General features: G+C 47.2%; 1 protein-coding gene across 3 annotated transcripts in view; it reads right to left on the bottom strand.

Moving 5' to 3' along the window:
* The window catches only part of SPMIP6 (sperm microtubule inner protein 6), a 32418-nt gene extending 8863 nt beyond the window's left edge, over positions 1 to 23555 (bottom strand). Inside the window, exons 1-6 of one of the 3 annotated variants that reach the window (XM_060761131.2) lie at positions 23236 to 23555; positions 17775 to 17922; positions 16315 to 16427; positions 12848 to 12923; positions 9317 to 9530; positions 3168 to 3257 (exon numbers count right to left, since the gene is read on the bottom strand). In XM_060761131.2, the coding sequence (XP_060617114.2) occupies positions 3168 to 3257; positions 9317 to 9530; positions 12848 to 12923; positions 16315 to 16427; positions 17775 to 17922; positions 23236 to 23370 (776 nt within the window). In that variant the 5' untranslated portion in view covers positions 23371 to 23555. Of the gene's footprint in view, positions 1 to 3167; positions 3258 to 9316; positions 9531 to 12847; positions 12924 to 16314; positions 16428 to 17774; positions 17923 to 20465; positions 20736 to 23235 lie in introns of those variants that run through there. The other 2 variants (XM_060761133.2, XM_060761134.2) reach the window with 2 other exon arrangements.
* Between the last annotated feature and the right edge of the window lie 564 nt (positions 23556 to 24119).

Here is a 24119-nt window from a genome sequence, read left to right as displayed (position 1 = left end):
TGACCTTGGATTTGGCTTGCAGTCTGCTGAGGTTGAATAGCTTGCCATCTGTCTGAGAGATAGATGATTTCCACTCCGGTGATAGATGATTTCCACTCTGATAGATGATTTCCACTCCGGTGATAGATGATTTCCACTCTGATAGATGATTTCCACTCCGGTGGGAAGCTTCCCATCAACAAGGTGAAGTATCATAGCGATGAAGATGGAGAATAAAGTTGGGGCAATAATAACACATCCCTGTTTGACACCTGATTCCACCTTAAATGGGTCACTTTGGGAGCCACTGCTGTCCAAGACTGTGCCATGACATAGTGCTATTGGATCCTGGGAGTTATAGTTTAGAAGACACCAGAAATCTTTAGGCAGAGAAGCCAAGACCTTGAAAAACTACAACACCCATGATTCAATAGGATTGAGCCATGGCAGTTGAAGTGGTGCCAAACTGCATTCATTTTACAGTGTAGATGCACACAATTTAAGAGGTGCCACGTTGAAGGTGGACTGAGCTTGCTTTCTGCTGCTCCAGAGACATTTGGATTTAAATGGGAAGAAAAGAGATTCTCCCTAAAAGTTAGGAAAACTCGTCTTTGCTGGAATTCATTATCTTAAAGTATGCTAGACTCCTCTTATTTGGATGGTCATCTCTCAAGAGTGTTCTAGATGTGGATTCCTGTGCAATGGGATTGGACTAGATGACCTTTGGGGGAACCCTTCCAACTCTGTGATTGTATGCCTACATTTTGAACTTATTCCCCATAGGTAAAGGTAAAGGTAGTCCCCTGACATTAAGTCCAGTTGTGTCCGACCCTGAGGGTTGGTGCTCATCTCCATTTCCAAGCCAAAGAGCCGGCGTTGTCCATAGACACCTCCAAGGTCATGTGGCCAGCATGACTGCATGGAGTGCAGTTACCTTCCCACCTGAGCGGTACCTATTGATCTACTCACATTTGCATGTTTTTGCAGTTTGAAATCATGCAAATGTGAGTAGATCAATAGGTACCGCTCTGGCGGGAAGGTAACGGCGCTCCGTGCAGTCATGCCAGCCACATGACCTTGGAGGTGTCTATGGACAACGCCGGCTCTTTGGCTTAGAAATGGAGATGAGCCCCACTCCCCAGAGTCGGACACAGCTGAACTTAATGTCAGGGGACTACCTTTATCTTTACCTTTAGGTTGGCAGAAGCTGGGGCTGACAGTGGAAGCTCACGCCGCTCCCCGGATTCGAACCTGCGACCTTTCGGTCAACAAGCTCGGCAGCTCAGTGGTTTAACCCACTGCGCCACCGCATAGATGCACATTAAATTTGGCACCACTTTCACTGCCATGTCTCAATGTGTTGGAAACATGGGAGCTGTAGTTTGGTGAGTGGACGGCCTTCTTTGGCAGAGCATGCAAAACTACGACTCCCAGGACTCGATAACATTGAGTGCATGATTTATGCAATGTAGATGCTCTCTCCTTAGGAAATGTTGCAAAGAGCGATAAGCACTATGATCCCACATTAACTTTCCTGGTTGCCTCTGGCAGAATTCTGGGATTTGTAGTTTGGCAGTTTGCTTCCCCAAACTACAAATCCCAAAACTCAATGGCAACAAAAGTGGTGCCAAAGTGCTATAAGTTTGTAGTTTGAAAGGGGGGAAAAGTCTAATGCATGCTTGTTGTGTGTTCTCTTGAGGTCGTATCTTCATCCATGACATAGATGTAAACAAAATCAACAATGCAGGTGTGTTTCCCTCAGTCTAGGTGTTCTGCATGGTGCAACTAGTGCCTCCAAAAGGCTGTGAAGGTCTTTTCCAAAGACATTTCGTGCCTGCGCATGATAAGCATGCATAGAATCCATGCTCCGTGCTAATTGGGGCTCCTAGTTAATTAGGAAATGCCTTTCTTTGTGCTACTTTATCCTAAACGGGCTTTACTTTGGAAATTTGTCACATCTCACACTTTCAAGGCCAGAGAGAAAACCCATTCCGTTCCCAACGTGCCTCCACACAACCCAAGGCTCTCGCAACACAAATGCAACACCTTTGGGTGCCTCAAATGTTGGCCCTGCTTCTGGGTAGATTGCACTTGTTAATTCCAAAAAAGGCACACGTTTCCCCTATCAGCTCTAATCTTATATATATGACCTTGACCAGTCACCCATAGAAAAACATGGTAGCCACTAGGCTTGGGCAATCCATGGTTCTAAATGGTTCTAAAGTACTTACAAAACTAAAGTTCTGGTGGTGAAAATTTCAGAACTCTAACAAAACTTTCAAAATGTAATTATTATTTCATTATCGGCGATTTTAATGACAGAACCAATTAGGAACTGCCATTTATTATGAAATTTTGAGAGTTTTGTTAGAGTTCTGAAATTTTCACCACCAGAACTTTAGTTTTGTAAGTACTTTAGAACCATTTAGAACCATGGATTGCCCAAGCCTAGTAGCCACGTGTAAGAAACTAGAGCTGTTGCAATCTGTTCAATGCCCTTTTCTGAATCAACACCTCAATCACCCAGAGATGCAGGTGAAATGTCGGGAGAGAATGCTGCTAGAACATGGCCAGAGAGCCGGGGAAACTCACAGCAACCCAATATATTTTTCTGTTGAACAGCTTTGACTGTCAATTCTGGGCACCACAATTGAAGAGAGATATTGACAAGCTGGAATGTGCCCAGAGGAGGGCGACTCAAATGATCAAGGGTCTGGAGAACAAGCCCTATGAGGAGCGGCTTAAGGAGCTGGGCATGTTTAGCCTGAAGAAGAGAAGGCTGAGAGGAGACATGATAGCCATGTATAAATATGTGAGAGGAAGCCACAGGGAGGAGGAGGGAGCAAGCTTGTTTTCTGCTTCCCTGGAGACTAGGACGCAATGGAACAATGGCTTCAAACTACAAGAAAGGAGATTCCATCTGAACATGAGGAAGAACTTCATGACTGTGAGAGCCGTTCAGCAGTGGAACTCTCTGCCCCGGAGTGTGTTGGGGGCTCCTTCTTTGGAAGCTTTTAAGCAGAGGCTGGATGGCCATCTGTCAGGGGTGATTTGAATACAATATTCCTGCTTCTTGGCAGAATGGGGTTGGACTCGATGGCCCATGAGGTCTCTTCCCACTCTATGATTCTATGTTTAGGTTTGAATCCCTTTTCCTGCCCTTTGTGCCTCCTTCCATCCCTTCTTACCTAAGGTTCATATACGGGAAAGATGGCGGCGGGGCGGGCATGCGTGCACAGAGCGTCGTCTCTTGGTGGTGGTCGCAATATGGGAAATTCCTGCAAAGAAAAAGGAGGAAGAAGAGAAAAGCTTCAGTTACAAACAAGGAAAGCGTTTGCTGTGTGGACAAATGCAGAGTTTTGCAGGCTGGTCGAAGGAGAGTCTTGCAAAATGGGATTTTTTTGCATGCTTGCAAAACAGCGTTTGGTCGCTTGCCAAGGAAAGGACTGCCTTTGCATGTTGATAAAAGGTGTGTTTTATAGGTTGGAGGAGGAAGGCTTTGTGTGTGGGAAAAACAGAATCTGGCAGACTGGGGGGTTTTATAGGCTGGTTAAAAGAAAGTCTCGCAAGATAATGTTTTGCCAAATGTCTTCCCAACACAACCTCTTTTTGGGGGTGTTTTCGTACATTGGCAAAAGTATTCGTTTGCAAGGAGTGTTCTGCACACGATGCAAAAAGAGAACTTGCATTCCTCCAAAAGGCAAACAAAAAAAACCCTTTGCAAGAGGGCAAAGGAATACCCTGCATACCGATGAAGGAGAACTCTGCAATTAGGTTCTTGTGGGTTTTTTCAGGCTATATGGCCATGTTCTAGAGGCATTTTCTCCTGACGTTTCGCCTGCATCTATGGCAAGCATCCTCAGAGGTAGTGAGGTCTCTTGGAACTAGGAAAGTGGGTTTATATATCTGTGGAATGGCTGGGGTGGGGCAAGGAGCTCTTCTCTTTCTTCTCTCTTTCAGCTGACCACCTTCATTAGCATTTGAAGGCCTGGCTGAGCCTGGGAAAATGTTTTGTTGAGAGGTGTTAAGATGTGCCTGGTTGTTTCCTCTCTGCTGTTTTGCTGTTGTAATTTTAGAGTTTTTTTAATACTGGTAGCCAGATTTTGTTCATCTTCATGGTCTCCTCCTTTCTGTTGAAATTGTCCACATGCTTCTTGTGGATTTCAATGGCTTTTCTGTGTCGTCTGACATGGTGGTTGTGAGAGTGGTCCAGCACTTCTGTCTTCTCAAATAATATTCTGTGTTCAGGTTGGTTCATCAGGTGCTCTGCTATGGCTGAGTTCTCTGGTTGAAGGAGTCTGCATGTAGTGCCTTTCATGTTCCTTGATTCATGTTTGGGCAACGCTGTGTTTGGTGTTCCCTATGTAGACTTGTCCACCATGTCAGACTACACAGAGAAGCCATTGAAATCCACAAACATATGGACAATTTCAACAGAAAGGAAGAGACCATGAAAATGAACAAAATCTGGCTACCAGTATTAAAAAACTCTAAAATTAGAACAGCACAACAGCAGAGAGGAAACAACCAGGCACATCTTAACACCTCTCAACAAAAGATTTTCCCAGGCTCAGCCAGGCCTTCAAATGCTAATGAAGGTGATCAGTTGAAACATTCACACCTAGCTCCAGCAGGGAAGAGCTCTTTGCCCCACCCCAGCCATTCCACAGATATATAAACCCATTGTCCTAATTCCAACAGACCTCACTACCTCTGAGGATGCTTGCCATAGATGCAGGCGAAACGTCAGGAGAAATGCCTCTAGAACATGGCCCTATAGCCCGAAAAAACCCACAAGAACCTAGTGATTCCAACCACGAAAGCCTTCGACAATACATTGAACTCTGCAATTGTCCATCTCTTGCAAGAGAATGCGGGGTCCAAAAAGCATTGAGAACGAAGTGGGAATTTGGATCAGAACTGTCCCAATTTGGAAGGGATGGCATTTGTACGCAGAGGCTCCTTTAAACTCCAGGGTGTCCCCAAAATCTTCAAGCCCATATGATATTCTATATAAATAAAAATGTAATTTTTTTATTTATCCCGGCACCGGGACTGTGACGCAGTTGGCTGAGTGTTAGCTGCATTAAGATCACTTCTGACCATGAGTGCGAAGCCAGCCTGGGTCAGAGTGAGCTTCCAACCAATTCTGTAGCTTGTTGTCGACCTTTGCAACCTGAAAGACAGTTATTAAGATCGTCTGGAGAGGCCCTGCTCTCGGTCCCACCGGCCTCGCAAGCGCGTCTGGTGGGGACGAGGGACAGGGCCTTCTCGGTGGTGGCCCCTCGATTCTGGAACTCTCTCCCACTGGAGATCAGAACCGCCCCGTCTATCCTGACATTCAGGAAACAGGTGAAGGCGTGGTTATGGAGACAGGCATTCGACGAGTGAGCCAATACCCTGAGATATGGATGGAGGAGGATGAGCAGCGATTTCAGTGTGACGACTGAGCATTATAGTTATCGATTGTAATTGCTGTTTTAATGTTTTACTGTAATATGTATTATGATGTTTTATTGATTGTATGTGATATTATGGTTGGAAACCGGTCTGAGTCCCTCAAGAGAGGTGAGAAGGCCCGTATACAAAACTTTTAAATAAATAAATAATAAATAAATCTGTCAAGTAGGAAAATTAGGTACCACCTATGTGTGGGGAGGCTTATTTAACTAATTTATGAGGCTCCAGCAAAAAGCATGCGGGGAATGAGGAAGTACTTCATCAGTGTCGCAGATGGACGATGAAAGCGACAGCTCCCCTGGCAGCCAGAAAAAGTTAAATAGCCTCTGACGTCTGTCTGTATCTGTTGTGTATCTTTGGCATTGAATGCTTGCCATGTATGTGTACATTGTAATTTGCCCTGAGGCAAAGGGTGGAATAGAAATAGTGTAAATATATAAAATAAATAATGTTTGTTTGCGGGATTAACATAACTCAAAAACCACTGGATAAATTGACAACAAATTTGGACACAAGACAGCTGTCAGGCCAATGAGTGACCATCACTCATAAAAACACAGCGGAAGGGACTTAAAAAGGCAGAAAACAAAAATACATTGCAAGACATGCACAAAACCACATATATACGCAAACACACATATATAAACATATGCACAAATGTATACAGACATATACACATAACGTAAACATACAAAACACATGTACATAGACTGGGTCACAGTAACGCGTGGCAGGGGACGGGTTTACTTTGTTGCAATCAATAATCAATTAGTTTGCAACTCCTTGCTTTTAATGTGCCGCAGGCACAGCTCAAAATGCCAGGAAATGCCTCAAGAGCTATAACTAACTTGTGGTGCATCTGTACTTTAGAATTAATGCAGTTTGATCCCACTTTAACTGCCATGAATCAGCAGCAGAGAAGCCTAGGAGTTGTAGTTTTGCAAGTTTTGTAGTCCACGCTCTGGTTACATCCCATAACTACTGCAACGCTCTCTACGTGGGGCTGTTTGAAGGAGGACAGACGATGGATGATGGGACTTGCAGTGCCTTCATTCATTTCCTGAAACCACAGTGATACTCATCCAAATACCAATAAAGACCAAACTTGGCACAGAGAGCCCCCATGGCCAACTCAATATTCTGGTGAGGTTTGGAGGAGAACAGACTACGGATGATGGTACTTCAAGTACCTCCACTCCCTTCCCAAGACTGCTGCAACCCTCATCTAATGACCAATCAAGACCAAACTTGGCACACAGACCCACCCTACATTCCGGTTGGGTCAGTGATAACAACTGCAGTTTGGAGATAAGCCAGAACCGCAGGGAGGCTCAATGTTTACATAGGTCCGAGAGAATCTGACAACTGAAACCAAAGATTAGAGTTAGCCAGAATCAGTTTTTGGGATTTAAGAGTGGCCATGAGGGGGATTTCCTCAGACCAAGCATTGTTTAGTATCAAGTACAAACCTCCTGGGTTTTCCAGTTTCCAGTGGTCTGGTCTCTAAGGGAAATTCTTGCTATTCAAGTGAGATTTAGCAAGGGGCTAGTCTATTCATGGATTTCTATTTAGAGTTTTCTGGACATTACTGCTTTGGATTTTCTGCAAGCTTTCTGGACTTTGCTATTTCATTTTGGCTTTTTTTACCTTTGGACTTCTATATATTTTATATTCCTCATTCAATAAAAAGGATTGTATTTTTCCTGAAACCATGGTGTGGTGTATTAATGACAAGAGGGCCCTGTTTCCTGCTCTGGAGTGCAACATACTCTTGTCTGTGTGTCTTGTGCATGGGACGTGGCTAAGATCCACTTGCTGCGCAACATATTCCACTAGAGTTTGGAGGGACTCCAAGGTCCATCCAGTCCAACCCCTTTTGGCCGTAGAGAAAGACACAATCCAATCCCTCCTGAAGGAATCAGCTTCTGCCTAAAAACCTCAAGTTAGGAAGGATACTCCACCAGAGTCTTAGGGTCGCCCTAAGTCTGAAACAACTTGAAAGCATTAGGTTCTTGTGGGTTTGTGTTCTCAAAATGCTGGACCACTCTCACAACCACCATGTCAGACTACACAGAGAAGCCATTGAAATACACAAACATGTGGACAATGTCAACAGAAAGGAGGAAACCATGAAAATGAACAAGATCTGGCTACCAGTATTAAAAAATTCTAAAATTGCAACAGCAAAAACAGCAGAGAGAAAAACAGGCAGGGACATCTAATCACCTTTCAAGAAGAGTTTGCTCCAGGCACAGTCAGCCCATTGTATGCTAATCAAGGTGGTCAGTTGGAAGATTCACACCTAGCCCAACTGACAAAAGCCCTTTGTCTCACCCTGGTCATTCCACAGATATATAAACCCATTGTCCTACTTCCAACAGACCTCACTACCTCTGAGGATGCTTGCCATAGATGCAGGCGAAACGTCAGGAGAGAATGCCTCTAGAACATGGCCATATAGCCTGACAAAACCCACAAGAACCTAGTGATTCCAGCCATGAAAGCCTTCGACAATACAAAGCCTCAACTAAAGAGAAACCAATTTCTGACCGCTAGTGACCTAGCTAACGAGGGGAGAAAAGTCTCAAGTTTGGGATGTGTAGTCAGATGAAGCATTGTTTAGAATCACGCCAAGTTCTCATCCTTGTTTTCATGGAAGCCTTGCTTTGAAGATTCAAGCTAAGAAAGCACTCAACAACAACACTCATTAACTTGACTCTTTCATCAATCCAAAGCAGGCCCACACTTCCCAATGAAATACTGGGAAGTTGGTTAAAATTGTCCTTCATTTTGTTCTTCCATTTTTTTTTTTTGCATTGCAAATAAGATGTGTGTAGTGTGCATGGGAATTCATTTCATAGAATCATAGAATCATAGAATCAAAGAGTTGGAAGAGACCTCCTGGGCCATCCAGTCCAACCCCCTGCCAAGAAGCAGGAATATTGCATTCAAATCACCCCTGACAGATGGCCATCCAGCCTCTGCTTAAAAGCTTCCAAAGAAGGAGCCTCCACCACACTCCGGGGCAGAGAGTTCCACTGCTGAACGGCTCTCACAGTCAGGAAGTTCTTCCTCATGTTCAGATGGAATCTCCTCTCTTGTAGTTTGAAGCCATTGTTCCCTTGCGTCCTAGTCTCCAAGGAAGCAGAAAACAAGCTTGCTCCCTCCTCCTCCCTGTGGCTTCCTCTCACATATTTCTACATGGCCCTCATCATATCTCCTCTCAGCCTTCTCTTCTTCAGGCTAAACTTGCCCAGTTCCCCAAGCCGCTCCTCATAGGGATTGTTCTCCAGACCCTTGATCTGCTCCCTCCTCCCTGTGGCTTCCTCTCACATATTTATACATGGCTATCATATCTCCTCTCAGCCTTCTCTTCTTCAGGCTAAACATGCCCAGTTCCCCAAGCCGCTCCTCATAGGGCTTGTTCTCCAGACCCTTGATCATTTTGGTCACCCTCCTCTGGACACATTCCAGCTTGTCAATATCTCTCTTGAATTGTGGTGCCCAGAATTGGACACAATATTCCAGATGTGGTCTAACTAAAGCAGAATAGAGGGGTGTGTGTGTGTGTGTTTTTTTTCAGATGATAGTCCAGCCCCCCAAAAGTCTGAGGGACCGCAAACCAGCCCTCAGATTAAAGACTTTGAGGACCCCTGTGTTAGGATTTAAACTGGAATAGCAGCGTTTTAACAGTGTGGTGTGAACATCTCCTCAGTCCTGCCCCCAAACCACTAACCCACATTCCCTTCCGAGTCTGTGGCTGTGGAAGACAAAAGTCATATTGACCCCTGTGCTCCCCAACATCCAAGACCCCCCCCAAAAAAAAAATACATGAGGGGTGTGGGGAGAGGAGTGTGGGCGCGAGGGCCCTCCGAACCTTACAATCTTCTCAACTAGCTGGCTGATCTGCCTCTCGTTGGTGGGGGCTCCGTCCACGTAGTAGTCCATGCCGCGCAAGCAGTAGTGGCGCCCGGTGCAGGGGCTGTAGTAGCCTTGGTAGGGCATCCGTCCCGGGATGGTGTAGTGGTGCTGCAGGGACGGGAGCTGCTTCCGGGACAGGCTGTTCAGCATGTTCACCACCACTTCCCGCTCTGGAGGCAACGGGGAGGAGGAGGAGGAGGGCAGCGTGAGGTGGAGGGCGTGAAGTGAAAGAGGGGGGAGCTGGTGCCCCGGGGAGCTGGAGAGGGAGGGGAGAGCGGGTTACAACTCCGGGAGGAGGAGGACGAGGAGGGTCAACCACAGAAGGACCACCCAAGGAATCAGGTCCATTCAAGTCAATGGGGCTAAAGCTCAGGGTCACTGGAAGGGGTCATGTCAACCAGGGAAGGGCCACCCCAAGGAATCAGGTCCATTCAAGTCAATGGGACTAGAAATCAGGGTCATTGCAAAGGGTTATGTCAACCGGGGAAGGGCCACCTCAAGGAATCAGGTCCATTCAAGTCAATGGGACTAGAAATGAGGGTCATTGGAAAGGGTTATGTCAACCAGGGAAGGGCCACCTCAAGGAATCAGGTCCATTCAAGTCAATGGGACTAAACGTCAGGGTCACGCCAACCAGGGAAGGGCCACCCCAAGGAATCAGGTCCATTCAAGTCAATGGGACTAGAAATCAGGGTCATTGGAAAGGGTTATGTCAACCGGGGAAGGGCCACCTCAAGGAATCAGGTCCATTCAAGTCAATGGGACTAGAAATCAGGGTCACTGGAAGGGGTCATGTCAACCAGGGAAGGGCCACCCCAAGGAATCGGGTCCATTCAAGTCAATGGGACTAAACATCAGGGTCACTGGAAGGAGTGATGTCAACCAGGGAAGGGCCACCCTAAAGAATCAGGTCCATTCAAGTCAATGGGACTAAAAGTCAGGGTTACTGGAAGGGGTCATGTCAACTAGGGAAGGGCCACCCCAAGGAATCAGGTCCATTCAAGTCAATGGGTCTAAAAGTCAGGGTTACTGCAAGGGGTCATGTCAACCAGGGAAGGGCCACCCCAAGGAATCGGGTCCATTCAAGTCAATGGGACTAAAAATCAGGGTCACTGGAAGGGGTCATGTCAACCAGGGAAGGGCCACCTCAAGGAATCAGGTCCATTCAAGTCAATGGGACTAAAAGTCAGGGTCACTGGAAAGGGTCATGTCAACCAGGGAAGGGCCACCCCAAGGAATCAGGTCCATTCAAGTCAATGGGACTAGAAGTCAGGGTCACTGGAAAGGGTTATGTCAACCGGGGAAGGGTCACCCCAAGGATTCGGGTCCATTCAAGTCAATGGGACTAAAGGTCAGGGTCACTGGAAGGGGTCATGTCAACCAGGGAAGGGCCACCCCAAGGTATCGTGTCCATTCAAGTCACTGGAAGGGGTCATGTCAACCAGGGAAGGGCCACCCCAAGGAATCGGGTCCATTCACATCAATGGGACTAAAAGTCAGGGTCACTGGAAGGGGTCATGTCAACCGGGGAAGGGGCACCCCAAGGAATTGGGTCCATTCAAGTCAATGGGACTAAAAGTCAGGGTCACTGGAAGGGGTCATGTCAACCAGGGAAGGGCCACCTCAAGGAATCAGGTCCATTCAAGTCAATGGGACTAAAAGTCTGGGTCACTGGAAGGGGTCATGTCAACCAGGGAAGCGCCACCTCAAGGAATCAGGTCCATTCAAGTCAATGGGACTAAAGTCAGGGTCACTGGAAGGGGTTATGTCAACCGGGGAAGGGCCACCCCAAGGAATCGGGTCCATTCAAGTCAATGGGACTAGAAATCAGGGTCATTGGAAAGGGTTATGTCAACCGGGGAAGGGCCACCTCAAGGAATCAGGTCCATTCAAGTCAATGGGACTAGAAGTCAGGGTCACTGGAAAGGGTTATGTCAACCGGGGAAGGGTCACCCCAAGGATTCGGGTCCATTCAAGTCAATGGGACTAAAAGTCAGGGTCACTGGAAGGGGTCATGTCAACCAGGGAAGGGTCACCCCAAGGAATCGGGTCCATTCAAGTCAATGGGACTAAAAGTCAGGGTCACTGGAAAGGGTCATGTCAACCAGGGAAGGGCCACCCCAAGGAATCAGGTCCATTCAAGTCAATGGGACTAAAAGTCAGGGTTACTAGAAGGGGTCATGTCAACCAGGGAAGGGACACCCCAAGGAATTGGATCCATTGGACACAGGTCTACTCAAGTCAGTCATGGGTGTGGGACAGAGACACTTAAAGAGGTCTAGGAACTTAGGGACAACCTATTCAAGACAATGGAGCTAGAGGTCAGGGTCACTGGAAGGTTCAAGTCAACTGGGGAAGAATCACCCCAAGGAATCAGGTCCATGGGACCCAGGCTTCCCAAGCCAGTCATGGGTGTGAGTCACGCATCTAAAGATGTCTAGGGACCTAGGGATAACCAATTCAAGTCAGTGGGGCTAAAAGTCAGGGTGACTGGAAGGGGTCAAGTCAACCAGGGAGGGGCCAACCCAGGGGGACTAAGGGCCATGGGATGCAGGTCTCCCAAGTCAGTCATGGGAGTGAGCCCTGAGTGTCCTAAAGACGTTTAGGAGCCTAAAGGCATCCAAGTCAAGTCAACAGAGCTAAAGCTCAAGGTCAATGGAGATGGTCAAGCCCAATGATCCACTCCAAGGAGTCAGGTCCATGAGATGCAGGCCTCCCAAATCAGTCATGGGAGTGGGACCCAGGGTCATCTAAGAAAGTCTACAAACCTAGGGACAATGAGATATAACCAATGGGGATAGGGACATTGGAAGGGGCCAAGTCAGAGAATGTCCTAGCATGAGGAATCAGGTCCATGGGATGCAGTCATAGGAATGGGACCCAGGGAAACCTAGGTAGGTCTCGGGACTTAAAGGACACCAAGTCAAGTCAACTGGGATAGAGGTCAGGGTTAACAGAGGAGGTCAAGTCAACTGATGAAGGGACCATCCAAAGGAGTCAAGCCAATGGAACCCTATATAGGTCTAGGGACTTAGGGACAACCAAGTGAAGTCAATGGAGCTAGAACTCAAGAAGGGGTCAGGTCAACCAGAAGAGGGCCCACCCTGAGGGGTCAGGTCAATGGGACACAGATCTGCCAGGGTAAATAATGGCAATGGGATCCAGTGTCACCTAGATAGGTCTATGAAAGACCACCAAGACAAGTCAATGAGTCTAGAGGTCAGGGTCAACAGAGTAGGTCCAGTCAACAGGGCCACCTAGGGGAGTCCTCCCCTCTACAGGGAGGGGAGGAAAGGGGCAAAGGAGGTCTGGCAAAAACCTCTCCTAGATGACTATCTTCACCCTGGAATATGGTTCTACTCCAACTCCCAGCATTCCTCACCTTTGGCTATGCTGGGAAGAGGGTGCTTTGACCGCCTTTCAGCAACATCTGGATGACTTTGTGACCCCCTCCCACCCAAATAAAGGGAGAACGGGCCTTAGTTACCATAATTGTTGAGACGTTCCGGTTTCGGAGGGTACTGCATGGGCATCCCGCGGAGTATGGACTCCATTCCAGCCTCCTGCAAAACAAGGTGGTGGTACCATCATCACCATCATCATTATCATCATTGTAATTATTTTCCACTTCTCTCTTAAGAGACTCAAAGCAGCTAACAAAGCTAAACACAACATAATACACAATTTCGATTTTACAACCTATATCTGCTAAAATAGAATTAAACACGGAGCTACTTAAAAATAGGTTGGCGCACATTAATTGCTTTATATTTGAAGCAGGAGTGGGCACATTTGTCCCTCGATATGTAGGTTGTGTAGTGGGTGGGTATTAAGAGGTCCGAGGAAATAGACTTAGGCCAAGTCCACACTACACAATCATAGCACGCCTATGTCTCCATCCTAGTGGACCCTGAGATTTGTAGTTCTGTAAAGGGTGGTCACAATATTCTTTTAGAAAACTCACATGCTTCAGAGGAAGGTACCTCCAAGAAACTGCACATCCCAGGATCCCGCTAAACACAGTCACAGCAGTTGTAACTGGTGTCGGATTGCATTAATTCTACAGTGTAGACACAGTGTAGACCCCTATGGTGTGCATCTACACTTTAGAATTAACACAGCTTGACACCACTTTAATTGCATTTATGCCATGGCAATTCAGTCTGGGATTCCATCCTCTGCTACCAGATTGTCAGAGAATTTTGGGGGTGTATGCGCAGCGGAAGAGGTTGCTAGATCAAGAGACACAGGACTCCAAAAATCAGGACTCTGCAGTCTTACAGTTGCAAAAATAACACAAAGTTTACTAAGCACATCTGCACACATCCATTCTTAGCGGGCTATAATCAGGAACTACAAAGCACAGCGTAAACAGTTTCAGAACACCTGCTTATCAGACCTCTGGCTGCAACCGGATCCTCCTTCTACTTCCCACAGCCAGAGAACATGTCATCTCACTTCTGTCAAGGTTACATTTTCTCTGCTTTTCACAGTATTTCTTATACACAATTGAACAACATAAAATCCATCTTGAAACACATCTTAATCCATCTTGAATTACATAGAAACACGTTGAAAAACACACATGCATACCTCAATGATCCTGACAATATTAAGGTCCTCCTGTCAGCAACTGTGAGGAGGTCCGTACACATCGTCACAGCAACATTTGGAGAGGGGAAACTAAATGTTTCTCTCTCCTCTGAAGATCTCCTTTTCCAAAACTGTTACCGTATATACTCACATATAAGTTTAGAAACTAACCCGGGTTGGCTTATCCATAGGTCAGTGTGGGCAGTGTACCTTAACTCTTATCCAAAAAGGAACCCTCCCCTTCTTTGAGTGGATTGGCGAAAGGTGGGAGCTCAGCCCATCCCAGGAAAACCGAAAAGAAGCTTGATCAGCATTGGGTAGCCACGAAGCTGCAAAGTCAGGTATATACACTACGCTTGCCTCACTTCCAACAGACCTCAGAGTATTCCATGGGTCACAAATGCAGGCGAAATGTTAGGAGAGAATGCTGCTGGAACATGGCCATACAGCTTGAAAAACTCACAGCAGCACAATAATTATAATAATGCTCTCAGAGTAAGCGCCTCATGGCTAGGACCCTATGGACCAGACCGAGCCAAGACCCTGACCATCACAGGGAACTAGCTGGTCAGCCACCACTAATCTGAATCCCGATCCCTTTGCCGGGAACTGTTTTCTGCAGAACCGGATTGGCAAGAGAAGCTGGCCATAAAGGTGCAAAAAAAAGGGGGGGGGGGGATAATGAGCATTGGATTGTTGTAGGTTTTTCGGGCTATATGGCCATGTTCAAGAAGCATTCCCTCCTGGCGTTTCGCCTGCTACTGTGATGCCATAGATGCAGGCGAAACGTCAGGAGAGAATGCTTCTAGAACATGGCCATATAGCCCGAAAAACCTACAACAACCCAGTGACTCCAGCCATGAAAGCCTTCGACAATGCATAATGAGTTTTGCCTGCAAAGAATGCTGACTTTGGGGGGAAAGGCGGAAGTGATGCTGCCATTATTACAATAAATATTATTATTATTATTATTATTATTATTATTATTATTTATTTACAGCATTTTTACCCCGCCCTTCTCAAACTCAGAGCGGCTAACAAAGGCAGCCATTCAATGCCATAAATAACACAGTATAAAACCATAAATACATACATAGTTAAAACAATAGCAATTAATTATAACCAATTATAATAACAGTTATTAAAACAATACTCAGTCCACAAACCCAATGATAGAACCATAAAACTGTATCCTCATACATATCGTCTTGCCAATCCATTTCCAGTCAAAGCGCTGCTTTATGTTTATTGTCCGAAAGCCTGGTCTCAAAACCAAGATTTTAATTACTTCCTGAACGCCAGGAGGGATTGGGTCAATCGTATTTCATTTGGAAGCACGTTCCACAGGTGGGGGGGCCACCACCGAGAAGGCCCTGTCTCTCATGGGGGATGCCTGGCTCGAGAGCAGTATGTGTGAAAAAGATCTTGGAGTCCTCGTGGACAACAAGTTAAACATGAGCCAACAATGTGATGTGGCGGCAAAAAAAGCCAATGGGATTTTGGCCTGCATCAAGAGGAGCATAGTGTCTAGATCTAAGAGAGTAATGCTCCCCATGCTCTATTCCGCCTTGGTTAGACCACGTTACTTGGAATATTGTGTCCAATTCTGGGCACCACAATTCAAGAGAGAGATTGCCAAGCTGGAATGTGTCCAGAGGAGGGTGACTAAAATGATCAAGGGTCTGGAGAACAAGCCCTATGAGGAGCGGCTTAGGGAACTGGGCATGTTTAGCCTGAAGAAGAGAAGGCTGAGAGGAGATATGATAGCCATGTATAAATATGTGAGAGGAAGCCACAGGGAGGAGGAGGGAGCAAGCTTGTTTTCTGCTTCCTTGGAGACTAGGACGCAATGGAACAATGGCTTCAAACTACAAGAGAGGAGATTCCATCTGAACATGAGGAAGAACTTCCTGACTGTGAGAGCCGTTCAGCAGTGGAACTCTCTGCCCTGGAGTGTGGTGGAGGCTCCTTCTTTGGAGGCTTTGAAACAGAGGCTGGATGGCCATCTGTCGGGGGTGCTTTGAATGCAATATTCCTGCTTCTTGGCAGAATGGGGTTGGACTGGATGGCCCATGAGGTCTCTTCCAACTCTTGGATTCTATGATTCTATCCCCACCAGCCGCGTTTGCGATGTTGGCAGGAGCGAGAGCAGGGCCTCCCTGGATGATAGTAAGTTACAAGGTGGGACGTAGAGGCAGATGCGTTCAGACAACTAAGCTGGTCCAGAACCGTATAGTACCACCTGGAATGGGCTGTGATTGGAACGTAAACAAAACATTTCCTTACCCACTGATTTTTGGAATTTCAGATCCCAACAACTGTGTAGTGGAAATATATGCTGGAAAAAAAATCCAGGTTTACCTTGGGGATCCGCGGAAGGTACGTGGTGTATCGGTTCCAGGCTGCGCTGTTGTACGGCCCGGTTCGCCACGTTGCGTACCTGTCGTCTCCAACAAAGACTGGGTTGAACTTCTCTGTGAATTCAAACAATGGGAGAAGGAGTTTCAGTGCCTAGCAAAGGCACAAAGAGAGTGAGAGCCAAGGGGAATGAATGGGCAACTAGCCAAACCCTGAGAGGCAGGGACCAAGCGATCTAGGGTGCAGAATGAATGCAACTTGACTCCCTTTTCACTGCCATGGTTCAATGCTATGCTATCCTAGGAGTTGTAGTTCTACAAGGCCTTTAGCCTTCTCTGCAAAAGAGTGCTGGTGTCTCTCTACAACTCCAAGGCTTCCATCACGATAGCACTTCAAGAGGGGTTAAACTGCATTAACCTTGCAGTGTGGCTACACCTGAGTTATAGCAATCAACCCTGGGAAGGGGCTAAAGGATGCTATTAGACTACAAATCCCAGAAGTCCTACCCAATGCTGAAGAATGCTAGGAGTTCTATTCCAGCAATATGTTTAAGTCTGCACAATTGTTTACCACTGGATAAGAAGTTTGGAAGAAGTGTGCAAGGAGTAGCCTTTTTGCTAGTGACTTGGGAATGTTTTTTGGAAGGGAAAGGAACTTCCTCAAATCCTGGGACTCCCAGAGAGAGCTGCATGGAGTAGCAACTACTGGATGGAGCAGAGGGTGCATCTGCATTGCAGAATTAGTGCAGTTTGACCCCACTTGAGCTGCTATGGCTCACTGCTATGGAGTTGCATCACTAGAGTTCTATGTATTGTGTAGCGCTTTCATGGCTGGACTCACTGGGTTGTTGTGAGTTTTCTGGAGTGTCTGGCCATGTTCCAGAAAGCATTCTCTCCTGACGTTTCGCCTGCATCTATGGCAGGCATCCTCAGAGGTTGCGAGGTCTGTTGGAAACTAGGAAAACATGGGGTTTATATATTTGTAGAATGTCCAGGGTGGGAGAAAGAACTCTTGTCTGTTGGAGCCAGGTGGAAATGTTGCAATTGGCAATCTTGATGAGCATGGAATGGCCTTGCAGCTTCAAAGCCTGGCTACTTCCTGCCTGAGGAAATTATTTATTTATTGATTGATTTCAGACATTTATATCCCATCCTATCTTGACCTCTGCAGAGGGAATCCTTTGTTGGAAGGTGATTAGCTGGCCCTGATAGTTTCTTGTCTGGAATTCCTCACTTTTTCAGTGTTGTTCTTTATTTACTGTTATCTATCTATCTATCTATCTATCTATATTCCACCCTTCTCACCCCACAGGGGACTCAGGGCGGATTACAATGTACATATACATAGCAAACATTTAATGCCATAGATACACAACATATATAGTGTGGGCCAAAGGTGGAAAGCAAAAGGAAGTGTCCAGCGCAGGAGCCGAAGGAAGGAACGCCGACCACTGAATTAATTACCTTCTTCCCGGGTGACCCAATACTTGTACGGCCGGTAAGCCGAGGCCTCTGTCGAGTTCTTGTAGGCGTATTCCTGGACCGCCCTCTTGACCATCTTATCCAGGTGGTTTTGGTCAATCGGATGGTCCACTCTGGGCACGGTCAAGCCCTGCAAGGGAGGAAGGCAGGTCAGGCAGCGCAAAGTGTGAACATGCATGCAAGCACATCCATATGCCCAGAATCCTAGAGTTGGAAGAAACCCCAAGGACCATCCAGGCAGGAAAACACAATCAAAGCCCTCCCGACAGATGGCCATCCAGAGGAGGAGAGTTTGCCGCACTCCCAGGCAATGTGTTCCACTACCAAACAGCTCTAACCATCATGACATTCTTCCTAATGTTGAGGTGGAATCTCTTTGTTCCCTGCGGTTTGAATCCTTGGCTGTGTTGTGTCCCGGTCTCCAAAGCAACAGGAAACAAGCTGCCTCCCTCCTCAATGTGACCTCCTTTCAGGTATTTAAATATGTCTCTCTTCAAGTCCATTTCTTTGGACCTTCTCTTCTCCAAGCTAAGCATCCCCAGCACGCTCCGTAGTTTCCAGACCTTCTCTGGACACTCTTGTGCCCATCATCTCCTTCTTGAATTGCTTTGCCCAGAACTGGACACAAGAGTATTACTCCAAGTGAAGGGATCTGACCAAAGCAAAAGAGAAGGGGACGAGGGCTTCCATTCACCTAATCCCTACACAACTATAGGTACAGCCTAGAATTGCTTTGGATCTTTTAGCCACCAGATCAGTGTGTTGCTATGAGTTTTTTGGGCTGTATGGCCATGTTCCAGCAGCATTCTCTCCTGACATTACGCCTGCATCTATAGCTAATGGTATCTACAGAGGTTCTGTTGGCAGTGATAAGCGGAGTGTATATATACCCATGATGACATGATGGCAACAGTCTTGGACAGCAATGGCTCCCAAAGTGACCCATTTAAGGTGGAATCAGGCGTCAAACAGGGATGCGTTATTGCCCCAACATTATTCGCCATCTTCATCGCTAGGATACTTCACCTTGTTGATGGGAAGCTTCCCAGTGGAGTGGAAATAATCTATTGGACAGATGGCAAGCTGTTTAACCTCAGCCGACTAAAAGCCAAAACCAAGGTTACAACAACATCTGTTATAGAACTCCAGTATGCTGATGACAACGTCGTATGTGCGCATTCAGAAGAAGACCTGCAAGCCACTCTAAACACCTTTACAGGAGCATACGAGAAGCTCGGCCTGTTATTAAACATCGAGAAAACCAAAGTCCTCTTCCAGCAGTCACCAGCCAATCCCTCGCCAATGCCAGAGATACAGCTTAATAGTGTAACATTAGAAAATGTTGGCCATGTTCTAGAGGCATTCTCTCCTGACGTTTCACCTGCATCTATGGCAAACATTTCAGAGGTAGTGGGGATGCTTGCCATAGATGCAGGCGAAACGTCAGGAGAGAATGCCTCTAGAACATGGCCATATAGCCCGAAAAAACCTACAACAACCCAGTGATTCTGGCCGTGAAAGCCTTCGACAATACATTATGCACACTACACTTGCCTCATTTCCAGCAGACCTCTGCCATTAGCCAGAGATGCAGGTGAAAAATCAGGAGAGAATGCTACTGGAACATAGCCAGACAGCCCAAAAGATTCACAGCAACCCAGTGATTCCAGCCATGAAAGCCTTCGACAATACATTATGCACACTACACTTGCCTCATTTCCAGCAGACTTCTAAAGACGCCATTAGCCACAGATGCAGGTGAAAAATCAGGAGAGAATGCTACTGGAACATAGCCAGACAGCCCAAAAAACTCACAACAACCCAGTGATTCCAGCCATGAAAGCCTTCGACAATACATTATGCACACTACACTTGCCTCATTTCCAGCAGACTTCTAAAGACACCATTAGCCACAGATGCAGGTGAAAAATCAGGAGAGAATGCTACCGGAACATAGCCAGACAGCCCAAAAAACTCACAGCAACCCAGTGATTCCAGCCATGAAAGCCTTCGACAATACATTATGCACACTACACTTGCCTCATTTCCAGCAGACCTCTGCCATTAGCCAGAGATGCAGGTGAAAAATCAGGAGAGAATGCTACTGGAACATAGCCAGACAGCCCAAAAAACTCACAGCAACCCAGTGATTCCAGCCATGAATCATAGAATCATAGAATCATAGAATCAAAGAGTTGGAAGAGACCTCATGGGCCATCCAGTCCAACCCCATTCTGCCAAGAAGCAGGAATATTGCATTCAAATCACCCCTGACAGATGGCCATCCAGCCTCTGCTTAAAAGCTTCCAAAGAAGGAGCCTCCACCACATTCCCTCTGGGGCAGAGAGTTCCACTGCTGAACGGCTCTCACAGTCAGGAAGTTCTTCCTAATGTTCAGATGGAATCTCCTCTCTTGTAGTTTCTCTCTTCTCTTGTGAAAGCCTTCGACAATACATTATGCACACTACACTTGCCTCATTTCCAGCAGACCTCTAAAGATTCCGTTAGCCACAGATGCAGGTGAAAACTCAGGAGAGAATGCTACTGGAACATAGCCAGACAGCCCAAAAAACTCAAAGCAACCCAGTGATTCCAGCATGAAAGCCTTTGACAACCCATCAGTGTTGGCTCACGTTCATACCATTCCCACAGACAGTTTTCAAGCCCATTTACCTTGGATATGAACTTATTTGTTTCGAATGCCTCATAAGAAGGCTCGTGGTAGTTGTCCTTGGTGGACCGTGGTGGCCTGTAGGAATCCGTGTAAGTGCTGATGGGAGTCTCGGTTTTGTGCGAAAAGATGAACATCTCTCCAAACGGCTGGCTTTCCGCCTCGGACCACCGCAACTGGGTTTCCTAATCTTGGCTAGGCTTCTTTGTACAAAGGGGAATGAGCTCTGCTCGAGAACCCGCGGGCTAGAACGCTCTGAGCAATACGAAAATAAAAAAATGTGCTCTATTCTCTAGTATCAAACTACAAATGGGCTTCAAAAGTCCCAGCCTCTGGACACCAGCCCTGACTGCATCAGCCGCATCAGCCACGATGTCACAGTCAGGGAGGGCAGACACCAGACACAAGGCAAAGGGGCCAAAAAGGGAGCCCGGCTTGGTTCTAGACCTTGGCTCTAGCACAAAGGAGCTCTTTCCCTTGGCTTCCAAAGATCTCAGAAGGTGGCTAAGGAAATGCAAAGATACAGAATGGGTTGAGAGCAATACATGTGAAAAAGATCTTGGAGTCCTCGTGGACAACAATTTAAACATGAGCCAGGAATGTGATGTGGCGGCAAAAAAAGCCAATGGGATTTTGGCCTGCATCAAGAGGAGCATAGTGTCTAGATCTAAGGAAGTAATACTACCCCTCTATTCCGCTTTGGTTAGACCACACCTGGAATATTGTGTCCAATTCTGGGCACTACAATTCAAGAGAGATATTGACAAGTTGGAATGCGTCCAGAGGAGGGCGACTCAAATGATCAAGGGTCTGGAGAACAAGCCCTATGAGGAGCGGCTTAAGGAGCTGGGCATGTTTAGCCTGAAGAAGAGAAGGCTGAGGGGAGACATGATAGCCATGTATAAATATGTGAGAGGAAGCCACAGGGAGGAGGAGGGAGCAAGCTTCCTTTCTGCTTCCCTGGAGACTAGGATGCAATGGAGCCATGGCTTCAAACTACAAGGAAGGAGATTCCATCTGAACATGAGGAAGAACTTCCTGACTGTGAGAGCCGTTCAGCAGTGGAACTCTCTGTCCCAGAGTGTGGTGGAGGCTCCTTCTTTGGAGGCTTTTAAACAGAGGCTGGATGGCCATCTGTCAGGGGTGATTGGAATGCAATTTTTCTGCTTCTTGGCAGAATGGGGTTGGACTGGATGGCCCATGAGGTCTCTTCCAACTCTCTGATTCTATGTTTCTAACCCAAAGAGAATTGACTTCTTCTCTGTGAGAGGTCCCTATCCTCAGGCCCTGCCAGATTCTGTGTGTGTCTGCCATGTGTTTTCCTATGACTTCACTGTGTCTGGTTTTGGGTACCCACCCAAATACAAACGCTGCAAGATGTCCAGAGAAGGGCAACCAAAATAAGCAGAGGTTTGGAAGCCAAGCGCTGCAAGGAATGGCAACCTGGAGATGTTTGCTTGCTTTCTTCCAGATGTGTTGAAGTCCAAGTCTTGCTATTCTGACTCTTATATTGAGGGTCCTGTTTACATTGATTTATTTGAAAGGCTGTCCCATTGACGAAGGAGACAGGTTTCCTTTCTGCTGCTCCAGAGAATGGGACTCAGTGCAGCAACACATTCAAACTACAGGAAAAAGAGATTCCACAGAAACTTTAGGAAGATCTCGTGGACAACAAGTTAAATATGAGCCAACAATGTGATGCAGCGGCTAAAAAAACCAATGGGATTTTGGCCTGCATCAATAGGAGCCCAGTGTCTAGATCCAGGGAAGTCCTGCTCCCCTTCTATTCTATTCTGGAAACTGGTGCTGCAAAAGAGTTGCTGGGAATTTCCAGATCTGTAGGAATATGGAGACCTGCTCTTGCATTGCAACCTACTATTTCAAAGAGCTTCTCAAGGCTTACATAGCACCTTGGAGAGCTCCTTGAGAAGTTCAAAGTGGACCACTCAGTGAGTTCCTCCCCAGTTTTGTTCCTTCCTTCCTTCCTTCCTTCCTTTCCTTCCCTTCCTTCCTTTCCTTCCCTTCCTTCCTTCCTTTCCTTCCTTCCTTCCTTCCTTCCTTCCCTTTCTTCCTTTCCTTCCCTTCCCTCCCTCCCTCCCTCCCTTCCTTCCTTCCTTCCTTCCTTCCTTCCTTCCTTCCTTTCTTCCCTTCCTTCCTTCCTTCTTTCCTTCCTTCCTTCCTCCCCTCCTTCCTTCCTTCCTTCCTTCCCTTTCTTCCTTTCCTTTCCTTCCCTTCCTTCCTTCCTTCCTTCCTTTCCTTCCCTTCCCTTCCCTTCCTTCCTTCCTTCCTTCCTTCCTTCCTTCCTTCCCTTTCTTCCTTCCCTTTCTTCCTTTCCTTTCCTTCCCTTCCCTTCCTTCCTTCCTTCCCTTTCTTCCTTTCCTTCCCTTCCCTTCCCTTCCCTTCCTTTCCTTCCTTCCTTCCTTCCTTCCTTCCTTCCTTCCTTCCTTCCTTCCCTTCCTTCCCTTCCTTCCTTCCTTCCTTCCTTCCTTCCTTCCTTCCCTTCCTTCCTTCCTTCCTTCCTTCCTTCCTTCCTTCCTTCCTTCCCTTTCTTCCTTCCCTTTCTTCCTTCCTTCCTCCCATTCCTTCCCTTCCCCTTCCCCTTCCTTCCTTCCTTCCTTCCTTCCTTCCTTCCTTCCTTCCTTCCCTTCCCTTCCCTTCCCTTCCCTTCATTCCTTTCATTCCCTTCCTTCCTTCCTTCCTTCCTTCCTCCCTTCCTTCCTCAAGGTTTGTGACTCTTGGCCCTGCGACAAGGAGAGCCAGGCAATGCGTTACCTGTGTGATGAACTTGTTCTCGCTCCATAGGGCCAGCGGTGGGTCCTCAAAGCTCTTCTTCAAGGTGTTGGGGGGCCGGTAGGAGTCGGTGTAGGTGCTGATGGGCGTCCTGGTTTTGCGCGCAAAGAGGAACATCTCGGATGGGAGCCGGGGAGGGTCCCTGCGGTCTCGGGTTCAGTGGCGCTGGTCACGGAGACAACGGGCGGGAGACACGTCATCGGCGAGAGTTGCTTCAGCCTCCGGCACTTGGAGTTTGGAGATCTTTTGGCCCTCTCCTTTGGCTGCCCTGAATGAGGAGGGAAGGAGGGAGGGAGGGAAGGATGGAGAGGGGCTCCTGGTTACGGTGGGGCTGAGGGGGCCACTGGCCCTCCCCTTGAGGAGCAGGACCCTCCCCAGCAGCCATGCCCTCTTGCATCACGCTGATGTCACAGTTGGGAGAGGAAGGGGCTGCTGCTGCTGCTGTCTCTGGGGTGGACCCACAAATGGACCCACATTTGGGTGGCTTAGAAACAGTCCATTTGTGAAAGGGACCTCCAAGAGGACCATGGCTTGCTGATTCATGGATTGGCTCTGTCTGGTGTACGAGGTTTAGCCCTGAAATGGTTCAATGTGGCGGCAAAAAAAGCCAATGGGATTTTGGCCTGCATCAATAGGAGCATAGTGTCTAGATCTAAGGAAGTCATGCTACCCCTCTATTCTGCTTTGGTTAGACCACATCTGGAATATTGTGTCCAATTCTGGGCACCACAATTCAAGAGAGATATTGACAAGCTGGAATGTGTCCAGAGGAGGGCGACTAAAATGATCAAGGGTCTGGAGAACAAGCCCTATGAGGAACGGCTTAGGGAACTGGGCATGTTTAGCCTGAAGAAGAGAAGGCTGAG

The sequence above is a fragment of the Anolis sagrei genome, chromosome 2 (assembly GCF_037176765.1).
Source record: "Anolis sagrei isolate rAnoSag1 chromosome 2, rAnoSag1.mat, whole genome shotgun sequence".
NCBI lineage: Eukaryota > Metazoa > Chordata > Lepidosauria > Squamata > Dactyloidae > Anolis > Anolis sagrei.
The sequence above is the reverse complement of the archived record's forward strand: the minus strand, read 5'-3'. Positions and strand labels throughout refer to the sequence as shown.